Source organism: Electrophorus electricus, unplaced genomic scaffold, assembly GCF_041902795.1.
Source record: "Electrophorus electricus isolate QZ-2024a unplaced genomic scaffold, ASM4190279v1 Scaffold341, whole genome shotgun sequence".
Classification (NCBI taxonomy): domain Eukaryota; kingdom Metazoa; phylum Chordata; class Actinopteri; order Gymnotiformes; family Gymnotidae; genus Electrophorus; species Electrophorus electricus.
This window is the reverse complement of record NW_027658629.1, coordinates 10001-28657: the sequence shown is the minus strand read 5'-3', so window position 1 is coordinate 28657 and position 18657 is coordinate 10001. Positions and strand designations below refer to the sequence as shown.

General features: G+C 38.9%; 1 protein-coding gene across 8 annotated transcripts in view; it reads left to right on the top strand.

The window, feature by feature from the left end:
- Positions 1-731: 731 nt before the first annotated feature.
- LOC113590230 (shisa family member 7) overlaps positions 732-18657 on the top strand; it is a 19753-nt gene continuing 1827 nt past the window's right edge. For 2 of the 8 annotated variants that reach the window (XR_014121712.1, XR_014121711.1), the window contains exons 1-8: positions 732-1076; positions 1414-1552; positions 6527-10233; positions 10521-10675; positions 12004-12060; positions 13541-13726; positions 15051-18046; positions 18460-18608. Coding sequence is in view for 3 of the 8 variants with exons in the window: in XM_035529212.2 (XP_035385105.1) it covers positions 9545-10233; positions 10521-10675; positions 12004-12060; positions 13541-13726; positions 15051-15892 (1929 nt within the window). In the remaining 5 variants the exon portion in view is untranslated. Of the gene's footprint in view, positions 1077-1413; positions 1553-6526; positions 10234-10520; positions 10676-12003; positions 12061-13540; positions 13727-15050; positions 18227-18459; positions 18609-18657 lie in introns of those variants that run through there. The other 6 variants (XR_014121715.1, XR_014121713.1, XR_014121714.1 and 3 more) reach the window with 6 other exon arrangements.

The following is an 18657-nucleotide window of genomic DNA, read 5'->3' as shown; positions in this document are numbered from 1 at the left end:
GAGATGTAATCAGCTTTATATTAAAGAATTTCTCTGTCCCTCTCCTGTAGGGAATCAGGTGTCACAGCATCAGCATAATATAAAAGCATCTCTACAAAACCAAAAAATGAGCGTTTATTTATTTATCCTTTACACGTTAATTCCCCAGATTAGGCTATCAGCAATTAGTGGGTGTAACTGACAAGATCAACAAAGGACTGAATCATACAGATCGCTGGCCAGTTTCTCACTACAGTCTCCAATCAGTCACATATTGTCAAGTGTGAAGATCTGCTGATTTTGCAAACATCTCTTAAACCGAGAGCAGTGTTGACATCAGCAGTCATAAACAAGAACCCCAGCTGTACTAAAATATATAATTAATAGTCAAAGGGTGGTTCGGTTGTCATGGGAACCTTAGGCACTTCATTTTTAATGTCTCATATACTCTTATATGTTGTAATATCGATAAGTGGAAGACCATTTTGTATCCTTTTTGTCAATTTTCTCTGAGAATCTAAAGTGAAAATTAATAAAGTCAATTGGGTTTACTGAGTGCGGATGAGCTTCAGTGCGCGCAGTTCAGCGCGCGCACACACACACACACACACACACACACACACACACACACACACACACACACACACACACACACACACACACATCCTCCTGGCAATAAACCCTGTCAGCCATTGGTAGATAATTTATGCATTTAGCAAATGAAAATGCGCGCAAGTGCCGATTTTGTCCAATCAATGGACAAAAAGCGGACCTTTGTGGGACCATCATAATCCTGGCGTTTCACCGGAACGGACGTCTCTCTTTCTGCAAGGGGGAGCGTACTGAATTATATTGATATTGAGGAATAGACTGGACACGGTGATTTGAATTCCAGTGAAACGGTAGTGCCAGTTGTGTTTTATCCCTTTTATAATAACGGGTTATTCGGTGTGAAGAGGACTGGAGTGGGTTGAGTCAAACTCATTTTTAAAATCTTGCGCTCTCCTGGAAGCTTGACAAAATGTACATGCGTTTTTTGTCCAGAAACAAAGCAAATACTCTTAGGTTTTAAACTGATCCGTCACGGAACCACCGAGGTAATTTGCACAGTTTTTAAATATTAAGACGTTCAGATGTTTTGGTCAACTCGTTTTGATGATTACGTACAATATGAATGAAAACAACAAAGTGGATATTATTATGGCGAACCAAACGGGACACTGGGATGGAAAAAGAAAATAACACCTAAGCAAGGGTCAGGGTGTTGTACCTATTTGAGAGAGTGGCTTTTTAAACCAGAGTCGTTTTTCTTGTTCTTTTATGTCTCTGGTGACTCCGTTACTGCGTTATTTTCGACAAAGTGAAAACACATTCTTTACAAATCGCATTTTATAATGGTCCCCTAATTTGATACAATTTTCCTTTATTCTACAGAGCAATCCTGAAGTTATGAACACTAAACCTTCTTGTATGACAATATTTTTAATCATTACAACGACGAGCAACATGGTGAACAGCGTATCGTATAAATATAAACCAAGCTGCTTCCCAGAATACAGCCCGCGACATGCAGGTAAGGTGCGCCTTCGTTTTGTCCCCGCATAAATACTGCAAGGCGATGAGCATGCACAGAATTTCACCAACATGGCAAACGGTTTTCAATTAATTTAATTGAACAGCTAAAACTAAAATAACTAAAAACATCGAATATCTGGGAACTGAATATGTGAATACCGATTAAGGGAACACTGCAGTTAACGGAAGGCTTGTACGTGCATTCAAAGGGCTTGGTGGTGCACCGCGTGCATGCAGCGCCTCTTGAATGCTAATTTCCTTGGTGTTGCAACGTTTAGGCTGCGAACAGTGTGCATTCAGTCTCAAACATATCACATATTTACATTTAATACATAGTTCTAATCTATAGCTCACTAGATGAATAATTTAGGCAAATATTACACGTGTCAGAAAACATTAGGTAACTGAGACTGTTATACCACATATTATGCCACTCTCACTACTTTGTAAATTTATTCAAAACAAGAACTTGTTTTTAAGTATATTTAAGATTATGATATTACATGTTACATCTGGCAAAGATTCAGTCTAGGACTCAGCTGCTAGGAATCAACTGCAAAGACTCAGGCTTGGAATGAGGTGGTGTTTGGCATCCCCACACGCCCCCGTTTACATTTTGCACCATTTAAGGCCCACCATGTTTACTCCCTCACCCCCCTACCATGTTTACTCCCTCATCCTCCCAACCCCCACCATGTTTACACTCTCACCCTCCCAACCCCCACCATGTTTACTCCCCCACCCCCCAACCCTCTGTACTCTTTTCCTGTCCGGCTCTTCCATCTTTTCTTTGTTTTCATTGTTCATCTAGCCATGCCTTGGTGATGGGCTTCATGTTGGGCATGACAGCTTGTCATTGGCACCTGCCTTGAGAAGGTGACTGACCCTGCACTCACATCTGTTCACAGGTCATAGAGATGGTGAAAGACATATTGTTGTTGTTACTTAAGGTAGTTAGCTCAAAAAGGAGAAATATGCAAAGCAGTGGCCCATGAGAGCAGTCATGGCAAGACTGAGTAAAATAAACAAATGGGAATGGATAATTGGTTTTTCCTTCTCTTCCTTTGCTCTCTGCGGCAGAGCTATTCTGAGAGAGCAGCTTCTACCCACACGCTGACCAGGAATGACAGAGGAAAAGATACAAGATAGTTTGTGTTGTGTGGCAAAACCTACATGCCTTTAAGGCCCATAGGGTGTGCATATGTATGTGCGTGCCAGAGAGAGAGCGAGTTAAGAGTGTGGGTCTGCATCAGCAGAGCATCTGCAGATGCTGGAACGCACAGAGGATGCTGTGTTCTGCACGGATGAAGTAGGCATGTATCTTCTCAGGTTGGTGCTCCCATATCCCTTGACCTGGTGTCATTGGACAGCCCAGGTGTCTGAGTGGCTCTGAGTCAGATTGTCCACTAGAAATCAGTCTATAGAGTCAATCAGATCGTCAGGACGAGGTCTGCTGGGGGCTATTTTTTAAAGTGCGCCGTCAAGTGTGTTTGCCCATTTTCCTTTTACCCTGCCTTCCGCTGGGAGTGTCTTTAACTACAAAGACCCCCCTCCCTTCTTCACCTCCCTCCATCTAGACATGGCTGACTCTGGCCTGCCAAACCCCCTGCTTGCTACACATCTGTGCTTTTGTCAATCTTTCCACCTCTTTCCCTCCATTTAGCTGTTTTATGAATGCACAGTGGATTCATTAGATCACTGATAGGTATTTATTTTAAAGGTGAGTATTTGAGTCAAAACACTCTCCTGACCCAAGCTAGATGTTGCTCATCACAAGCTGAAGTGTCGCATCAGTTGTGCTTGTTGTGGAAAGACTTGGTCTCAAGCTTATGTAGTGGCAGAAACTGTTACTCATATTAAGATCATTTTAGCATATGAGTCAGTATGTGAGATAACAGAGGTCACACAGCCGTGTGCTTAAAATATGGCCTATGCATATTCACTATGATATTTGTGTGTTGTTGAATGGATGATTCACATTCATATACCAAGTTTAAATGAAAAATCAAGCCCCATAAGCAAATCAAAAAACATCATGGTTAGACCTGTAACAAGTGGCTTGAAAATTGTTCATTGACTCATTTGTACAGGTTTGTAAAGTACAATGCTTGCATGACTCTTCTTTAATATAGGTGTAGAATTTAATAAAAGTGTAGAATTCAAAGCCCATAACTCATAGCACAATGTCCAGTTACAACTGGAACAACTGGGATAGTATAAAGTGGTTGTATAAGGTGATTGATAGCATAAAGTGATTGTCCTGACAAATGTGGTGGACTCTTGTAGAATAGAAAGAGGGTAGCTCAGTGGTTAAGGTACTTGACTAGTGATCAGAAGGCTGTCAGTTCAAGCCCCACCACTGCCAATTTGCTACTGTTGGGCCCCTGAGCAAGACCTTTAACCCTCAGTTTGCATTCAAACTCAGTAAAAATTGTAATATACTTTATGTAAATGTATCAATCTACATAAGAGAAATGTTACTGTAGATAACATGCCAACACAGCACTTCTGAAAAGGAATATGCACATCACAACTTTGATTTAGTTCTAAGCTCAACTTTTTCCACCAACTGGCCAATTTAGTAGTCAGTATCAGCCTTATATGTTTTATGCGACAGTAGAAGTCTAAGAAATTATTTTATTGTCATCATAAGGCATTAAGTCAACATTTCCAGTCATATAGAAAAGAGTTGACTAAAAGGAATAGATCAGTGACAATCAAATTTAAAATATCCCCCAAATATTATCAATCAGCTAAGACATTTTTTTATAGTTATTATAGCATGCTGAATTAGAAATCACATAAGCAAGTTTAATTTAAAAACAGAGATTCAATTTAAAAGCAGTTTGAGATGTGTGTGATAATTTCAGCGCCAATATAACACCGATACTGTTTCATCCCTCCATCTTCCCACAGAAAACAATTGATTTTGCTAGTGCCTTAATCACTATGAGCACATTTGATCAATAGATTTAAACTGCTAACCTAAAGCAAATAACTACATTTCTTATTGACTCATTTAGCAAACCCACCATTCTGTTGTCATTTCTCCATCATCCCATAGAAACACATGCTTTTGCTAATCATTACAGTTTTGAACAAACCACCCACAGTATCAGATTTGGATAGGAGCTTAAAGCACATGATTGCTTTTCACTCAAATAACACTCATCTGTTTAACCCTGCTATCTTTTATCCCTCCATCATCTCACAGAAAACAATTAATTTTGCTAGTCCTTGAATTATCTGGCTATAATTACCTGAAGAAAGATTCATTTTTGACCCAGACAGCTTACATTATCTGCAATGTCTTCTTTCATCCCTCTTTCACTGTGAGTTTCACACACTACTTTATCCAAACCTCTCAAAATCTATGGGGAAGTGAACTGAATGAGTGTAACGGGGTAAAATAGTTAGGTTTAGGGTTAGGATCAGTGTCAGGGTTAGGGTTAGGTTAAGGTTAGGTTTAGGGTTTAGGGTTTAGGGTTTAGGGTTTAGGGTTAGGGTTAGGATCAGTGTCAGGGTTAGGGTTAGGTTAAGGTTAGGTTTAGGGTTTAGGGTTTAGGGTTAGGGTTAGGATCAGTGTCAGGGTTAGGGTTAGGGTTAGGTTAAGGTTAGGATCAGTGTCAGGGTTAGGGTCAGGGTCAGTGTTAGGTTAGGTTATGGTTAGGATAGAGTTATGGTCAAGGTCAGGGTCAGAGTTATGGTTAGTGAAATTCATAATGTTAACCTGAAGCAATAACAACTTGTATATTGGCAGTTACCTTAATATATATACATTTATAAATACCTTCGAACCTTCAGTTCCTACAGTGATTTTTAATGAAAAGATTTTAAGATAATTTTCACTAATATTGGCCTGTTCTATGAGGATAGATGCTGTATAGTAGCCACACTACAAGATAACGTTATATTTGTGGTTGAGTGCTCATTATGGGTAAGTGTTAGTTGTCTAGTTGTTCAGTCCAAGCCGTACTTGCAGTTCAAAGTACTTGAGGTACAGATTGGCCTTTGACCATTGACATCATGTATGGAGGGGCTGGTCTATTTTTGGTTTTGTAGGCGAGTATGAAGGTTTTAAATCTGATGCAGAAAGCAGCCTGTTGTTGAAACCTCAGTTACATAAAATAAAGAGATAGCTTGCAAAACAGTTGAAGTTCAAAAAATATTGAACAGAGACTGAAAATATTGCTTGCAACAGTTTTGAACAAAGTCATAATTATTGTGCAGTTAAAGTATTGTGTTGCACAGCATACTTGGTTATGGTGAAATTCAAGGCACATGACTGTAGTTAGTATACATTAGTTGAACAGCTAGTGGTGTAAGGGGTCCTCACTAATACTCCCTGCCCCAAACAGACTGTGTCCTGAATGTGAGAGGTCCTCAGTAATACTCCCTGCATGTTTCCTTATGCAGTACAAATAGCTGATGCAATATAAGGAGGAAAAGACATTTTGTTGTTTATTCTGAACTTATTTTTGCTAGTATCCTGAAGTAATCAGTGTGGCTGTTATATTGACTGATCTTAAGTCTAGGTAATTTGTTTAATTAGTTTTAGCTTTATTAATGCAATATTAAGGAGAAAAAGAATAAAAGTTTTAGTTTTTTAATTACAAAATGAGTAATGAATGATACAGTGTATTGTCTACATCATGTTATCTAACGCTTGTGAAAATGATGACGTGAAGTATCAAAACGTATTTAATATCCTGTCATGATGGGTAAACGCTACCATTATCAAATACAAATAATTTTTTGCTCTCTGCAGTGACATATGTTGTTTGATTTCAAGATAAGGTGACAATGAAGATTATTGTAACCAGAGACTTTAAGGATAACCAGATCTATCTATCTATATATCTGTCTGTCTGTCTGTCTGTCTGTCTGTCTGTATGTATGTTTCATTCATATATTCATATCTATTTCTGATGAGTTTGGATCTTCTGTTCATTATGTACATCTCTTTTTTCAGTGAGAATCCAAGATTAACAAAAGAACAACAGAAGCCAAGAAGAACCGAAAGAGCCATCAGTGTGGATGAGAATGACTGGTGCACCAGCCAACAAGACAAGTCTTTCTTTTTTAATGAGGATGATGGAGCGTATGGTTTGCTTCCTTTATTATGCATCAGGGGCTTTTTGCAGAGGATGTTGATTTGCACAGATTCAAGCATTTGTCTTCTTCTTCTTCTTTCTTTTTAAAGCGCAACCAAAACCAGTGCCAAACACTAACTGTGCCAGGCAGAAGCAAAAAAGAGAAACTTCAACTGTAATTCTGAAATCTTTTATCATTCTTTAACGCAAACTGAAAAATACCATTACTATTTAGCCTACATTACATTCCACATAAACATTGTCCTGCCAGAATAGTGCAAGTCATAGTGAGTGGTTGTGTCGAGAAGAGTATTAGTGCTACTGCCCAAGGACAAGTGGTCAAAAATCACTGCTGCTCTAAGGACTCCAGAGATTAGTGCATTACTGGTTCAAAGTGCTTTATTTAAGAGTGGATATCAGCTGGGCATTAGCCTGTGTGGTCGCACACTCACTCTTACTGGGAGGAGTTGGCCCTGTGGGGTCACCCACCCTAACCTTAACCTTAACCTTAACCCTAACCCTAACCTTAACCCTGTGTGGCCCTGGACTGATGGTGGCCAACACAAGCCTCATTAAACTCCCCAAAGTGACCTGCTGCTAATTTTGTCAGTTAGTCAACTGTCCTAGTCCTCATATCTACTTCATTATAGAACCTCTGAGCAATTCTGTGCTTCTGTTTTTACATGAGAAAATTTGATCCTCTCTACCTTTTCTTCAATTTCTGTGTACATTTAGGACAAAACCCTTAGGAGGTGGTTCACCCCTGAAGGGTTACAAAACTGGACAAAATTCCCTGAAGCCATAGTCCCCATACCCAATGCTAATGTTAAGATCTCTGTCATTGCAGAAGCCATATTCTCCAGAGCCATGCTAATGTTAAAGTTGCTGACATCACAGTTATTGGGTTTGCAACTATCAGAAATGTGAAGTCGCTTTGAAAGCACATGTGCACAGATATATTCAGGGATATTTCTGAGACCAGTAGAGGCACGGTGCATTTACCATATTCACCAGCATGTGATCTATGGCTTCAGTTTATTTACATAGGTTTTTAGTTACATTTTTACTAGTTGTCACTATTTGAAAACTGCACATTAAAAGTAAAAGTACTCTTTAGTATATAGAATAGGCTAATTCATTTTGGTAAGAGGCCCGTTTGTCTTTGCTTGTTGCCCTCTCTGTATTCCATATTGACAAATGAATCTTGTTTTGCTCATGTCTGTTCAGTGGGCACAATCAAGCAATCCAGTGAAATCTGGGCCCTCATTTGTTTTATTCTGTTGGGCAGAGTTAAACCCAGAGCAGAGACACTTACTCACGAGGGCCCAACACACCTAGACCCTTTAGGGTTAGGGTTAACACTCCTATCCCTAACTCACCTAAACCTTTTAGCAGACAACACCTGGCCACTTCTTCCAAACCTTATCTACCCTACTCCACTCCCTTCCTGAGACAACCCCAAAACACACACACACACACACACACACACACACACACACACACACACACACACACACACACACACACACACACACACACAGCTTCCCTCACTTCTTGTCAAGCCAAGAGTTAAAATATGCTGCTTGGTACCTTTCACGAGTACCCTCACTGAATAGACTCTTCTGAAGTTTGAGTCAAATTGTTGCATCGCCTTCAGAAAGATCAGCTCTTCCTTCATTTTGAAATTTAGAGTTTTCATTTGCTATCACTTCTTTGAGGTTATTTTCTTACTCTTGCAATTTCCTGAACACTGAAGAGACTGTATTTAGACTGTATTTTTGTATGCACACAGATTGCAAAATTAACCTGTTGTTATGATCAGTTGGACTGTGCAATAGCATTACCCAATTATCTAAAGGCTTGAAAAGTCATAATTTTTTATGGGTTATTTTCATTGACACTGCCAAATACATCAGTCCTCTCAGATTTGTTTACAAGACATCAATTCTCAGAGCTGCCACAAATGTTTACAGTTCACTAGGAAGAGCTAAAACAATGCAGTAACAGGATTTGCTGAAGTTGATTTGTCATCATTTCTTTTCATACAGGTCTTTAGTTTGTGTAGAAATTAAAGTGCCAAGTAGGAATAAGAACAATTGTAAATAAAAAGAATAATATGTAAAAGTTCAATTTAAGATATCAAGTTTATACTCAAGCAAATGTTTACACGTCCTCCTTAAGGTGGACTATCGTTATATCTGGAGCAGTTTGTTAGTGTAATAGTTTTCAGTTCATTTAGACACATTTAAACAAAACAAACCATGTTAGAAAAGAAAATTAATCTGTTATGTTGACGTGTTTTAGTGATGCTTTAAATATTTAAACATTTACATATTAACATATACTTTTCTTTAGGGCATGCAGTTGTTCTTAACAAAGCATTCAATACTTACATTTATTTATAAAGACAATTCCTTTAAATTTTATAGAATATTCAATTATTCAAATTATTTCATAATATTTTAGTTTTGAGTCAAAATGAAGTTGTGTCTGGAAAACATTCCTTTTAATGATTTGACCATGCCGAAACCTCAGTAAGTTTAAGCATAAGACTGAAAGATCAGTTGGAATAGAAAAAACTAAAACATTTCGGTTGTTGATATTGCCATAGTAATATGTTATCTCACAGACATCACTGACATTGTACATTCTTCAATGATTCACCCTAAAATTGCAAAGTTAGATGTGTACTTTGCATATTGAATACCTTGCATACCAGTGTATGCACATTTAAGGGAAATTGAACTTCTTGCCTGTATGTCATAAATTGTCACAGTGATGCATAACTTTTGATAGGTTTTTCTTCAATATACCAGTCTTTTATAAGTCTGTGAACTCTTTTGTACCCAAAGTGTACATTCATCTTATTTGATAAAAAAGGAGCCCCAAACATCAAAATGCCATCTGCTGCCATCTTGTTTTTTTTTGTTCTATTGGACTATATGGTTTTTGCAGTGGCTATTACCTCAGAACGGCGCTTAGCCAATGGTGGGCCACTGCTGCTTCTATTGAAAAGGCGTGGTGATGCAGTCCAACCCCCTACACTGGAGGGCGGGATAAAGGAAGCAGCAGCCATGGCAGTAGAGCCAGAAGTGGCTGAGATCCCTCCTATGCCCCTCCCCCAGATCATGCTCCCTCGCAACATGACAGCTGATGCCCTGAAACCCCCGCTGGGGGCTGCACAGGTGGCACCTCCGCCCCGTCGACTGGTGGATGTTGATGTGTGCCGGGGCTACTATGATGTCATGGGCCAGTTCGACATCACCTTTAACTGTACCAAGGGCACATACATTTACTGCTGTGGCACATGCCACTACCGCTTCTGCTGTGAGCATCAACGCAACCGGCTGGATCAGGACTCCTGTACCAATTACAAGTCGCCCATCTGGGCTAATACGCAGGTGCCTGCCACACAACCCCCGAGCCGTTCGGACCCGGACTTCGACCCACTACAGCAGCAGAGTAACAACACAGCCTATGTCATCGGGGGTGTCATCTCTTTTACGCTGGCTGTAGCCATTGGAGTCAGAGTGGCTTTCCACAAGATCTCCCGCAGACCCAGAAACAGAGATATAAACATGCCCAGGTGAGTGAACTTGCATAAAACAATTAAGTTCATATTTGAGTCAGTCTGAAAGAGGAGTCACTCAAACATTTACATGGTACAGTGTCACCCTCATTCTTGGGAATATGGACCTTAAACCCCTGGGATTGCCTTTGACAGTGACAGATGTTTATAAGATGGAATGCAAGTTGAATCAATTAAATAAATAAATAATCCTTAGTTTTTGTATTTTGTAGTATCTGTCACCAAAATCCTTCGATAATTTTGCTCTTACCTTTCCATGTCTTTTTTAAAAAAACTTTTCTCAGAGCACTGGTCGACATCCTACGTCATCAGTCTAGCCCAGTTCAACAGGGCGAGCGGAACAACAGCACTGTCCTGACCAGCACCACGGGTGAACGTACTCTGGCACAGCAATCCAAAAACCTCTACATGCCCATCCTCCAGAGCAAAGATAACCGCAGTGAGTCTTCTACACATGAACCGTAGGATTCAGACTAGCCCTACAGGAGTTCCAGCAAGTATATAGTTACAGGATTCAGAGATTTCAGGTTACAAGTTATAAGGCAGGGTACACACAATAAAGCTTGTATGTTTGAGCTGCTAGAAGTGGTCACCGGCTGTACTTTGTATTTTTCACAAGGTACAAGCATTTTGATGTGCTACAAGTAATAAGTATTTTGTACAGGAACTTTGAGATATATGACACCTGAATAAATTAAAGAAAGCGTGAGTGTGCGGTGAGCAAATTAAGGCATAAAATAGCACAATGAGGAACCCAACATTAAAGTGACAATCCTGGCATTCAAACCCTAATATTGCTTCATAAATATTTTTGATGTACCATCTCCTGTAGCCTATTGGATAATGGATTTTTATACTATGTACTGTGGTATATACATATAGACACTGCATACTTAGATATGCAAAAACCATACACTTGCAATGCATGATGTGTGACTAATAATTATATAATAATGGGACATTATATTTCATGAGTAAAGCAATGTTTGGATAGTGTGGAACCCTAACCCACACAGAACCTTTTTTTTATTAATTTAATTTTGCCTAGTCCAAGAACTTTTGCTCATGATGATGACACACCTGAGATAATGAGCTTTATAAAAACCGTCCATCTGAAATATCCCTTATGTTATCAAACCACTGTATTTGTTTAAGGTTGAGATTCATTCTTAAATCATTCTTTAACATTTTCTAGTAATAGCCGTCTTACCAGCTGTGAGAATTATCTTAAATAAGTATCTGTCTTGTTTCCACTGAAATACTTTCTGAATACAAACTGGTAGTTTTCTTGGAAGTGTATTGACCGACCCTCCGTCAGAACTGAATACATGTAAAATACCACAAGGCTGTTGTATGGAAAGCTGTTTACTTTTAATTTTAGGTGTGTGAAAAAAGACTTTCAGTTGGATTCCCTCCATTTTTGATAGTTTGTATGTTTAGAGCCCATGCACACTTCTGCTTGATGAGGGCCATGGAGGTACGAAACTGTTTTAAATGATAATGATGTTCTTCACTTTTGGACAGAAGTGCTTGAATCATTAGCACTCATGCAGGTGACAACTGAGTGTGAGATGGGGAGTGAGGAGACAGATGGGACCATCACATACTTTAAACCAAACACAGAACCAAAGCAATAAGTGTGCAGTCACACCGGACAGTCACTTACTTTGAACCAAATACAGAACCAAAGTAATAATGACATGGGACAGTCACTTACAGTATTATACTTTGGTGGTGGGAGTCAGTTTTCATTCTGCTCTCTTGCAGTTGGGAAACACAATTTAATCCAGTCTGGGTCCAGCCCCAAACACACAGCTACTATCGGTAAGACAAAGGGTGCAGGCGATCTGTGAACACCTGGCTTAAATCAGCAAGTAAATGGCTGTGTGTTTGTGTGTGTGTGTGTGTGTGTGTGTGTGTGTGTGTGTGTGTGTGTGTGTGTGTGTGTATTACTAAGAGCCTCTCTACATACAGGTGTAATGGATGTGCAGTAATGTGAGCAAGTTGCTTAAATCGCCTCTATTTGTGTATATTCATATTGCGTATCGCTTCTCATGCTTCAGTTTTTCTGTGTGCTGGCTCACTAACTCAAAATGAGTGCAGTTATCTACCCTGTCTCCCTCACCCTGCGCTCACACACATACTGCCATTACCCTGTCGTAATCTCTGTTTAGTTTTGCATCACATTTGCCAATCAGTGTGGGTACCAAGTGCCTGTTGTGCAGAGTTGGCTAACTTTGGACTGTGTGTGGGCATGCTTATGAACCTGTGATATATGTCTAGAACACAATAGCATGGTCGTTTGAGAGAAAAAAGTGTCATATGACAGACTGGCTTTTCATCCTCACATTTTTATTTAAGAATCAACCCTTGTATAAACAAGCCTTGGATAAATATTTAAGGATGAGCCCTTACATTAAAAAATGCTTAAAACATTTAAAACATTTTAGAATAAATCAGGTATACTTTGCTATGCTGTGACTTTGGATCATTGTTATAATATTATGTTTATGCAGTTGTTACATTCTGTGTTCATTTCTGTAAGTTGCTAAATGTATTGTGGTAGTGCCGTAAATATCAATATTTAAAGTTCTATAAATGTTTAAACACATTTTATTTTCTTTGACTACTAGTGTTATTTTGTAAAAGTTAGTTTTTCCATATGCCATCATTCTGGTAAAGTAAATCCCTGCTAATGGGTATGAAACTTGTCAATATATATTTTCGTATTATAACAGCCACAAATCAATGAGTGCATCTGCACAGTCAGAGGGAAATGCTAAACATGCTCTGTGTTGCAACCATGAACATTCAGGACTGGCTAGTATATCACTTTACTATCAAAGAAGGACCCTGTGATCTTTACAACCCAATGACATTGAGATTTAGTCTAGTCTCAACCCTAACCCTAGTCTCAACCCTGACCCTAATCTCAACCCTGACCCTAGTCTCAACCCTAACCCTAGTCTCAACCCTGACCCTAGTCTCAACACTAACCCTACTCTCAACTCTAACCCTAGTCTCAACTCTAACCCTAGTCTCAACCCTAACCCTTACGGATCCCCAGCAGTGGAGGGGTCCAAACCCCAGATTTAGGGTGCACCTCTGCATTGTAATACAATGAGGCTACTAAATACCTATTGCAGGATGTCTATCTAAACATTACCCTTGGGGGTCTGGTAAGGGACTGGTTGATATTTTAGATTCAGTTTCTGTTAAACCCTCATGCTCTTTGGCTGATAGAGTTATGGGTTCACCAGCACCTCTTGGTGGTTTATATACAATCTGTTCTATTTTCTTTTAGAGCGTGTACCAAGGATGAACAATGCCCAGCTGGTCTCGACTGGAACTCTGCTTTCCAGCAAAAACATAAATGCAAGCCCTCATCCAACTTTGTCTCACTCCTTCCACAACCTGGCCCAACTTCCACCATCATATGAGGCTGTTATGAAACCTGAGATTAACAGATACTGCTCCCTCAAGAGACTAGGTGAGTGTGTGTGTTTGGGGTGGAGGGGTGCATGTGATGAGGAACTGCCACTGAGGTCCTACTGCTGCTGCTTTTTGAGTATCTTATGATTGAGAGCATGAAAAGTACAGCATACATGCTGTCAGATGAGTGTAAGCTTTTGATATGCTAAGAACACTAAGTTCGATAAATATATTGCAAATAAAGTACGAGTTTGTAGGAGAAGTGAAATGCTCATAATTCTGGATTCCTAAAGTAAAAACAAGTAGAAATCCAGAATTACATGTAACCTTTCAGAAAGGTAGATAATCTTTTATCCAACTTTGCATCACAGCTATTTTAGTTTCAAATGGCTCTGTAATCACAAATAAAAATACTGAAACTGATTCAGTTAAAGACTTTGACTGGGCTCTTGCTTGTAATAATGTCTATTCTGCCTAGTGTCATGCATGTGGCTAAAGGACTGGTTTAAAACACAAACAATCAAATTTACATAATTCTCCACATACACATAATTGTAGTCTGTCTTCCCAGACTTTGATCTCTGATGTTTCTTTTATTAGTTTTGCACTGAGCGACGAAGCTACTGTAGATAGCAAGTAATGGAAACTCCAAACATTTTGTAAATACATTCTCATTATTTATTTCAAATTACATTTAAAATAGCATTGATAGCATGTACGTATAAATTTAAATTCAAAGCTATGCTATATTATCATCAACATAACTCAGGTATCTGGTACAATTTTGGCAGATGCTCTAATCTAAAATTAATTTCCATTAGTATGGCAGATATTATGCTCTGTTAGGAATCAAACCAATGACTTTGGTGATGTCAACTCATTGCTCTGCCTACCAGTTCAGCTACAAGAAAAAAGTTTTAAAAATAGGTTTTGTCCTAAGCCACATAAAAAATATATGTTACATTCCATAAAAACTGGATTTGGTGTGAGGCAAGTAAGTGAAGATTTTTATTTACTGGAAGTATTTTGGATTAAAAACTTGCTAGCCAAATGTGGTGCAGGTTCTTAACTAATAAAGGAAACACTGGATGACAGTCATGCTTTTGAATATTGATTATATTTGAGATAATGCAAAATTATAACTAGAAATCTTATTTAATGCTGAACCTTTACTTCAAGTTTTTTTTTTCTACAGATAGTTTTCAGAACTGAAAATGAATGCATTGTTGTGACATAATTAGTTAGAAAAAGACAAAACATTCTAGACATTATGTACATTGGTTGACCATTTCGATGGATTAATTCACTACATGTGTATCTCACTCTGCAATATTTTGCAATTCTGCTATTTTTCTTTCAATATTTTTTCCACCTAAACACAGAGAAAGAGTTGGACGATTACACAGGTTATTATACCTCGAAGAGACGACCCAACAACACCTCACCATCCTTCCATTCCTCCCAGCATCACCTGCACTGGGGAGGTGACTATACTGTAGGGTCAAGGGGCACGCTTCCTCTGAACTCATCCCGTCCCCGAATACATGCACCTATTTCTACCTCCACACCAAACCCTTACCCCTTACCCCAGTCACCATACAACCACACTTTCGAGACAACAAGCAAGCCACCACGACGAGTGATGTCTCAAGACCATCTTCTGGCCCTGGGAGAGGGAAACACTCTCTCTTACCTCTCCAAGAACCAGCAGCACCAGTACTACAAAGCCATTGCCACCAGCATGAATACCAATTCCCAGACACACCGGAAGTCCCATGAACGCCTCCTGGTGTCACCTGATCGCCTAGAGGAGAGAATGATTGGGGGAGGAATGGGTGACTATGGACTGGGGATAATGTCTACCATGTCTCATCTCAACCACCACAAGAAAGCGCAGTCTCAGCAGAATGTGTGTGTGACCCCCTCACTTGACCGCCACCACATGATAAAGATGAACTCGAACCCGAGCTCTGGCCGTGAACAGGAGCGTAGTGTCGTAGCTATGTCAGCTGGCCATGGGGCTAGTGCTCCAAGCTGGGGGGAGGGGCACAGCTCTGGGGGTGGTGCTGGAACGATGGGCCACAGTGCCCGCAGGATGGCTTTTGCCACAAAGCGACAGAACACTATCGAACAGCTGCACTTCCTCCCAGGAGGAGGAGGGGGAGGAGGAGGGGTGGGCAGCCAGGCACTGCGCACAGGGAGTAAGAATGAAGTCACTGTGTGAAGGACTACTGCAGGAGAAGAAAATGAGGAAAGGGTTATGAAAAAAAGTAAAGATGCATGTGCTCTTTTATAAGAGATACATGCCATAAGGAAGACAGAACAAAGCTTAGAGTTTGAAGGATAATGTGAAGAAAAGGAATGTGGAGAAGGCTTATAGTAAGACGTGATGTAGGGTGTGAGGCTCATAGCAAGGGGAACTTGGTGTATTGCTAAGACCTGAGAGACAGAGAGCTGTGAGACAATACAAGTGAGTTTGTGATTCTTCTATTTGCTCCCTGCTGCTTGTTGCTAAGCAACAAGGATAGGATAAACCTTTGTGATATGATGTTTCTTAGATGAAACAGGAAAACTTAGAAGGGTTCAATTTTTACCTATTTGAGTGTATGTATACTGTATATGAAGTCTTTGGAGGTAATATTGACCCATATTTTTCAGAGAATATTAAGACAAATGAAGGCAAAAAACAAAGTACAATAAATAATATAGGATGTAATGTATTCTCAAGTGAGAGCTAAATAATTCTGAATCCAACAACAAACTTTGCTTGCAGGAGAGGTGGAAAATTGTGTCAAAACCCATGGAAGGTTCCATGATTCTAAATTCATGGATTTCTAATTGTGGTACAAAACCTGTGGCATCCTATAAATTTAGTAACTGAACACATTTTTTTGTTGTTGGTGGTGTTTTTTTGATGGATTTTAAGTGGACAGTAATACTGATAAGACTGAAAAGGTTTATACTGAGGAAATTAAGGTAGTTCAGAAATATACTGATAATCCATCAAAAATGAAACCAGAAGCTATGAGGAGAAGATGCTGAAATTGAAAGAAATCAGATTTGTGACATGATTCTTTAGAGTTTTGGGCACTATTACCATAAATGTTGTAATTCAGCATGGGTATGGGAGGTTGTGAAGCTTGTATTTATTATAAGTCTGAACAGTTTTTCAGCACACTCCAATGATGTGACACAATTTGTAGTTGATTTTTGCATTGTGGATAAGACCATAGCTATTGGTGTTTGAAATGGGGCCTCTGAGAGCAATATGTTTTGGTATTTATTGAGTCATGTGCTAATCAGGCACATGTAGCAAATATTTAAAATATCCACAAGACTAATAGTGTAGAGGAAGGAAACATTTGTTGACTAGAAACATTCAGTGTACGGTATCTGGTAGTAATTACCCAGTGGGCCCTATGCCTCTTCATGCACGTCAAGAGTCAAGAGACTGCTACGAATGACTTTTCAATTGGTTTCTGACTTTTGGTCTGTTGTCATGGGAGTGTAAGAGTAGACATTGAGCATGTATTATTATCAACAAGGACAGCAAACTTTCATATATTTGTAACTGCAGCTGTTCACGGTACAAGACTGGGAGTGGGGAGGGAATGGACACTTTACTTCAAGGGCTATTCTAAACCTTTTTGTATGTCTGTGCTTATGTGTTTGGCCAACTTTTTAAAAATTATTATTATTAGTACTGCGTGTCAGTGTAAGTGACACAGCTATTAAAAAGAAATGATAACCTATTACTGAGAGTATGGAAAACAACCAGTTCTGCCATAAACGGCTATGTAGTTTGTAAAGCTAAACACTTTGTAACACATTAAGATGTGTCATTTTCCCATTAATGAGGAGGCTGGTTTTGTATATGATATTCTGAATAGCATTGTTTTTGTTACAACATTTCTGTATATTTCTCTGCTATACTCACCAACTGAACAGAGTTGTGGTCGGTACCAGAGACCAGACTGATCCATATTGTTGAAATCAGAGGAAAACTGAACGGCCAACAGAAAAGCTTACAGACCTGAGTAAAAACTTCTGTTTCTACCTAAGTTATGGTAGTATAAAAACATGAGAGAAAATAAATTAATTCCCAGTTTTAAGATGTGTACACATGGCAAATTACATGCACATTATGTCATATTTATGATTAATATTCTTATTCATTAATGTCATAATTATTGTTTATTCTGTTTATATTCTGTGACTTTATAAACGTTTCCACTTTTTTGTTACTATTCAAGCTTCTATTTGATCCCAACCATTGTAATTACTGAAAAAAAGCAGATGCAATCAAAAGTGAAAAGACAAAAAGCATGAAGACGTCAAAGCCAGTGGTGATGTCCTATAACTGACTTTTGATGTCAAGGTGTGTGTGTGTGTATGTGTCCTGTTTGTGTGTCTGTATTACTGTGCCTGTGTGTATTTCAGTGTCTGTTTTTGGAATGCTTAATATCACATTTGATCTGACTTTTATCTGATTTGTAAGAAGTCAGAAAATGTGCATTTCAGAAACCCAATGAAAATTAAAATCCAAAATATTACTTTATTTTCTCTTCATATGTGTGTCTTTTAAATACAAACTTCGAAATGTTGTACAAAGTAAATGTTTTAACAATTTCCTGATCTGCAGTTACTAAACCATTTAACTAAAAACATATTTACATTTTGATTTTGGAATACTGGTCACTAATTACATATAATGTAGGGCATGATCTAGAATAAAGTGGCAATATTTTTAAAATATATATTTTGAAAATAAACTCTGCATCTTTCCAACAGGAAACTGTGTGTGTTCCAGTGAGAATGCCTACTTGTTGAATTTAATTCAACATAAACACATCAGGTTGGGGTATCAGATACCTCTGAACACCTTCATTAACTGGATCAAATGTTTGACATAAGAAATGTATTAGGTGCTCTTTGCCATGGTATGTTAATCTACCATTTAAATCTATAACTGGTTGCTCCATTAAGACT